The sequence below is a fragment of the Brassica rapa genome, chromosome A09 (assembly GCF_000309985.2).
Source record: "Brassica rapa cultivar Chiifu-401-42 chromosome A09, CAAS_Brap_v3.01, whole genome shotgun sequence".
NCBI lineage: Eukaryota > Viridiplantae > Streptophyta > Magnoliopsida > Brassicales > Brassicaceae > Brassica > Brassica rapa.
The window spans coordinates 29,893,290-29,900,215 of NC_024803.2; the positions used below are offsets into that span (position 1 = coordinate 29,893,290).

The 6,926-nt window shown below is 36.9% G+C and overlaps 1 protein-coding gene across 1 annotated transcript; it reads left to right on the plus strand.

Moving 5' to 3' along the window:
* Window positions 1-2,228: 2,228 nt before the first annotated feature.
* Window positions 2,229-3,310, plus strand: LOC103840568. Its single transcript, XM_009117066.3, has one exon. The coding sequence runs from the start codon at window positions 2,694-2,696 to the stop codon at window positions 3,000-3,002; it is 309 nt and encodes a 102-aa protein (XP_009115314.1). The 5' UTR covers window positions 2,229-2,693; the 3' UTR covers window positions 3,003-3,310.
* The last annotated feature ends 3,616 nt before the right edge of the window (window positions 3,311-6,926 follow it).

Below are 6,926 nucleotides of genomic sequence, written 5' to 3' on the forward strand. Positions count from 1 at the left end.
GATCATCTTTTTTGAAGAGTTTCTCCGCAGCTAGACGATCATCAGTTTGCATGGATTCTATGGTATATCTGGAAAGGAAGGAATAATAAAGTTTTTAGTAACCTTGATATGGATCTTAGGGATACGATTAAATTGGCAGAAACAGAGTCCACACTATGGGCTGAAGCGCATATAGTGAAGGAACAGAGAGCAGGGCCACATGCAGAGGGTTCGGCATTACCGTTAATCCAAGGAAGATGGTGCTACACTGATGGTTCCTGGAAAGAGGATAGTGGTTTCTCCGGCCAGAGGTGGTTTAGTACTTTAGAAGGTTTTGAGGGGATTGATGGGGGCAAGGAATGTTCGGGCTAGTCTATCTCCTCTACATGCGGAGATGGAAGCATTACATTGGGCAATGGAGTGTATGAGGAACTTACGACAATTTCAGGTTACATTTGCAACGGATTGTTCTCAATTGGTGAAGATGGTTTCGGAACCAGAAGAATGACCAGCTTTTGCAAGTTATTTAGATGATGTTAAAGTCCTGAAAGAAAGTTTTACCCGATCAGAGATTGTCCATGTGCCAAGAACGTAAAATACAAAGGCGGATAGCCTAGCACGTAGTGTCAGGAAGCAGCCATCTTTCGCCGTTCACATGGATAGACATGTCCCAGCAGGGGCGAATCCAGGATACATTTTTAATGGGTGCATAAAAATAATAAAATATATTATATGTGTATATGTATGTAGAAAACTGTGACCGTGGGTGCATCGAACTTCTGACCTTGATAATTAGTGGGTGCATTCCTTACCAGCTGGGCTAATTTAGTTATAATATTTATGTTTAACATGAAAGTTTTAAAATAATTATGGGTGCACTTGCACACACAAGCAACAACGTAGCTTCGCCCCTGTGTCCCAGTCTGGTTCACAGAGTCTGTATGAATCTGTTTATACTGATGACAAAAAAAAAAAAAAACTTAGCTATGTCTAAGTAGTTATCTTTGACAAGATGTTATAAAAGATAAATATAGTTTACGTTTGTTTTATATAAAATTGAATAAACCAAAAACTGATAGTATATAAACCGAACCAAACCAAGAGAAATATGATTTTAATATGGTTGTAAACCAAAATATCAAAAAAACCAAATCGAGATTATACCAATATTTAATAAACCAAAAACCGGCATTATATAAACATAACCAAAGTAAAATAGATATCAGTTTAATATGGTATTTAGTTTTTATAAACCAAATTATCATAAAACTGAACCGAGACCAAACTAAAATATGGACTGAATAATCCTATTATGTATGCCTCACTCTATGTAAAGCATGAGTCTCATCCAAGTTATTAAAAGTAATCAAAAAACTTTTAGACGGGCATTTCTCAGTTTTCTTAAGTAAACAAATTAGATTAAGTTGCTTAAAAAAACAAATTAGATTAAGTTGCTTAAAAAAACAATAAACAATAGGGTGCACGTGACCCTGTACCGCCCCAGGAATGTAGGTGACTTTTAGAAACCAAGAATCAGCAATTTACGAACGGATTTTCTAGTTAGAAATTCTCACACTAAAATCGTATTTTCTCTTATGTAAACATCTCGGTAACTAGATTGGTTGAATATTATAAATTTGTAAATTATATTCTTGTTACGTGAAAAAACAGTTTATAAAATGCTTGTATTATATATGATGACTCCTAACAATATATAATTTTGATCTCTTTCAACTGCTAGTGAAACGGATATTTAAATCAGACGTTTCTGTTTTAAAAATCTAAACCGCTTTATCTAACCATTAATATCTAAACCTGCCAGTTACCAAAAAAAAAAATCTAAACCTGCTCCAATAATTTGTTGGTTTTGAAGTCTTTCACTTGCCACCAAAGCTTCCAATATACTATTATTGCATCAGTCAATTATGGAGACAACAACAAGAAGTAATCAATTTTATAAACAGTTTTATTTTATTCATAAGATTTTGCACTATGTTATCGTGAAAAGCACCGTTACTAATTTCTCCACCGGCCATTAGAATAAATGCGCTAATTGGAAACATTTATGTATTCACATCATCTTGGTCGTGTGCCGTGCCGTGTGCGTTAGAGAGAGAGAAAGGCCCGCCCCCACTTATGACCTGTAGCTTATGACTTGCCCCTTCGTATACACAATCTCATCTCTTCCCCTCCAAACTACAATTTTGTCCCTTTCTCATGAACGTTTTTGGTCTATTTCTGGTCCAAGTGGGATTTCCACTATTTTTTGAAGTAGAAATCGAACAATTTTTTTCTGCTTTTTCTTTCGCATCTCATTAGAAAGCAACATGATTTTTTTTTTTAAAAGCATAAAAATTAAAAATTAAAAAAATAGAAGAATTGGTACGTGCGGGAGTTTCAGTTTCCTCTAGGAGGCATTTTGATTTTTTGACACATTAAAAATAAAATTAACGAAAAATTCCTTCTTATTATTCTGGTGAGCCACTATCAAAGATATTTGTAGCAAAAAGTAATGGAGGACACGTAGGGCCTAAGGAACAGACAGATGGTGTGTGGTTAAGAAACTGAGTCTCTCTCTCTCTCTCCTCCATGTCCTAACACCATGTCTCAATACACATTCTCTTCAATACTCATTTTTTTCTTCTAAGTTCTGAGCCATCCTTTATATATGTCATCTCTCTCTATCTTCATTCTTACATGCATTGAGAATTTACATGAAGAGGGAGAGAAAGAAACAGAAACTTGAGGTCAAGGAGGAGAGGAAAATGGAGGTGGCGGTGGTAGTGGAGCAAGTTGATGCGTTGGCTGCAGCAGCGATGGTAGCTGCGGCTGCGGCCGTTGAGGAGGAGGAACTGTGGGGAATGAGGCTCACGGAAGGAGACGTTGTGGTCGACGAGCTGATGACATGGAGCACCGTGTTGCCCTCATGTTGGAACGTGGAGTTTGTTGAGAAAAATTATGGAGTATTGTTCGAAGATGTTGTCTGGGAGGATGATCTTTGGAATCTGAACACTTCCACTTAGCTCCCTCCTCCTTTAGATAACATAAGACAAGATTGAAGTCGTGAGATTCAAGGTTTTTTCAATCGATTCGGTTGTTCGGTTTAAGTTTATATGAACCATATATTGTATTTGTTTTGGTATGGTTTTTTTGAGTTTTTGATCATGTTTTTACTAAAAGAAAATATCCTTAATTCGAGGACTTTTTATCATAGAAAATCAAGTTTGTTTTGGGTTTTGGTTTTTTCTTGGTTTAGTATTAAGTTTTTTTGGTTGGGGGGGGGTTTTAAGAACAGGAACAAAGTTAAAAAAAGAACATACATTATGTGCCCTATTAAGGAGTAGTTTTGTAACTGATATCTCATGATTTTCATGAGTTTTAGATTTATATTTTAGCTTATTATGATTATTTTAGGTTGCATTTAGGTCTTTATGTTGCATTTGCATACTCATTTGCATATCATAGGGGTTGGAATGCACATTTAGAAGTTTTGGGCAACATTGGAAAGTTATTGTTGCAAGTCAAATACTTTTGAGTCAAAAATGAAAGAAGGCGAGAATCCAGGGACCGAAGTTGCAAATGCAGAAATTCGGTGGGGTTAAATTGCACAATCAAAAGTTAAGGGGCTAAAGTAAGGATGTTTCTGCAATTTACAAAGTTGTGGGCTCTTTTGTAACAAATCCAAAGTTCGAGGACCTGCTGTGCAAAATGGAAGAAACCACCACTGGAGAAGATCGAGAGCTTCCTCTTCGCCGGACCTGAGTTTGATTCAGCTCACCGGAGGTCGCAGAGAGGAGATAAGCACGGAGACGGCTTGACCTTGAGATTCAGAAGCTGAAGAGATCCCGTAGTGGAAAGCTTGGCGGAGGAGAGACGACGATTGAAGCTTGATGGCTGCGACGGCGAGAAGCACTCCGGAGCTTCAGGACGTGCTGTCACGGCTCGAGCTGAGACCACGACGGTGATTCTGAGCACAGCCACGGAATGATGACGACGACGGCACGTCGAGATGTCGAGAAGAAGAAATGAGGAACTCCACGCGGGTTGAGCAACTCGGGAAGCTGTACCCGCTCGCACCGGAAGAGACGTCAACACCAGTCTCACGCGGGGAAGGACGACGCGGGGAGCTGTACCCGCTCGCATGAACTGAAGGCGTGGCGACGGCTTAACGCGGGGAAGCTTACGCGGGTGGAGCGACGATCCCTACCCCGCGCCGAGACTTATCTTTAATCGAATTTTAATGTTTTTTTAGACTTTTTAATGGGAACCATTAGGTTTACCAAAGACATATAAATACTCTTGTAATCCTAAAGTTAGGATCTATCTTATTTTCTATCTAATCACAAAGAACTTTGAGTTTAAAGATCTAATTTTGATCATTATCTTTTGTGATTGCTTAGATTATATTGATCACTAATCATGATTAACACCAAATCATCATTGATTCTTGGGTTTATCATGATAATTAGTGAGTACTCATCTTTGGATTCATGGGTTAGGGAGATTAAGGGTGATTAAGCTAGATCTAAGGTGTTTTAGTATAGATCCATCTTGTTCCTTGCTAGTAGAGTGATTTTAATGCCATTTTAGAGTTGACCTCTCTAAAGTTGAGCTTTAGGCATTTCATACCCGGAAGGTGTTTGATGAAATGCCTGAACCAACTCTCCTAAGCTTTTAACATTCTTTACCAAAGAGATTTGTTGTTAAAGGTGTTAAGATGACTAGTAGACTTGAGATTAATGATTACTTAGATAACATTCAACCAAAGGAATTTGATGCTTGAGTTATCTAGGTAAATGAGCATTCATCTAGGGATAGAGTTTGCTTAGGATTATGTCTAGGTCTAAGGTAGATATAGATTGGTTGAAAGTTGACACCTTTAGGTTGAATCTTGATCACCCAAGATCAATTCCCATAGCCCATGAGTTCTCCCATCTTATAAGGTAGAAATCTAGTTTAAAAACATCTCAAAAACTGGTAGCACTTAGATTAAGCATGGTCTTGCATTCTCTTTGCATCATAATCACTTAGAACTGGTTTGACATCCTTTATACTACAACATTTGATTAGGAGCCTTGAAACTCCTAACATCAGTAACCTTGATTTTAGTGGTAGAATTTAGTGGTTTAAGAGACGGTTCATCTAGAGTCGTGGGGTGAACTCGTCTCACGTGGTGAAAAATACAACGCCGATTTAGATTAGATAGCGTATGATCTTTCTAAGTGTTCATGGGTGTTACTAAATCTCGATGTTGTATGTGGGGTCTAAATCTGCATTGAGGTTAAAAATCTTTGTAATCACAATTTGGTTAATGAAAGTTGTAGTTGAGCCCAAAAAAAAAACAAACTCAAAAACGGCTCGCCAAAAATGTAAATAATTAGAGTAAATATTTAATATAAATTATATTTAAAAATAAATATATTAGTTAAATTATGTACGTATTATTGTATTTGAAGACTAAATCTATCATGTTGTCTTGATAAGCAGTTTTGATTTATTTATTTTTTTATGGTGACATCTTATCATTTTTGGTAATTTCTGGATTTGGATGAATCTAAAGAATCTAGTGAGGAAAGAAACTAACTTGTAATTATAGATTAAGTAAATATATATGAGTAATTTTTTTCTGAAATACACATTATTTTAAAAATAAAAACTTTTACATTTTCAATACATTGTTTATTGGTAAAATACAAACTTTAAAAAAGAAATTGTTTTTTTCGAGATGCTATTGGTTAAAAACTTTGGGATATAGTTTATTACAAATTAATATATCAATATTCATTTTTTGAGATAAATAGAAAATATCTTTTTGTTTCAAATATTTTTGTTAAAAAAAAGTTTTTGATGTGAAAAATGTATTTGGTCACGACTTACCCAAACCGTTACATAATAGTAAAAATAGCTTTTGGTGTGAAAATGTTTTACGCATGAATAAATAACATTAACATCTTTTTTTTTTCAACAAAGGAAACTAAACTAAACAGGTTCCGGTCGCGAAAGCCATCTCGGTAGAACTGAATCAACATAAACCTTAGTAGAAGGCAGGTCTCTAGCACCTCGTGCTAGTTTGTCTGCCATTGTGTTTTGTGCCCTTGGAATATGTTGAATGAAGAAGTTGGAGAAGTAATCCTTACATCGTAGAAACTCTTCCATGTGAGTAGTGAATGCCGGCCATTCTGTTGGTGTAGACACCATCTTCACCAATTGTGAGCAGTCAGTTGCAAACACCACCTCTGAGATATGTAGGGTCTTCATGCACTCCATCGCCCATATCAAAACTTCACATTCTGCAGGTAAAGGTGATAGACTCCTGCGAATAGACATTGCACCCATCATAGTATCAGTGGATCTTTCGTTTCTGTAAAACCATCCTTGTCCTGTGAAGGAATCTTGTTCTCTCCATGCACCATCAACACAACATCGATCTATCCCATGTAAAATAGGGGTTCCAACATGGGAAGACTCCCTTAATGTAGCTTCTTTAGTCTGGGATTCGGCCCATAACACCTCTTCAATTTCCGCAGTGCGGAGAATATAAGGAGGATCCCTAACTTTGTTATTAAAAAATTTATCATTACGATTCTTCCAGATATACCATAAGATCCATGGGAAATAACTCAAATCTGGTTCTTTTGGAAGGCGCCAAAATAAATAATCCATATTGGTAAAAAGAGATTGGGTGGGAAAAACCCCTAGAAGGGAAGGAATGTTAGATAACGCCCATGTTTGTAGTGCCAGAGGACATTCAAAAAGCACATGGTTAACGGATTCTTCCTCTGCGCCACATATATGACACTGTAAATCACACTTAATCCCCCGAGAGCGAAGGTTCTTTGTAACTGGCAAAGTGCCAGAAAGTATTTGCCAGACAAAATGTCTTAATTTAGGTGAACACTTGAGTTTCCACGAATGAGCTAACAATGGTTTAGTGTTAGGCCCCCATT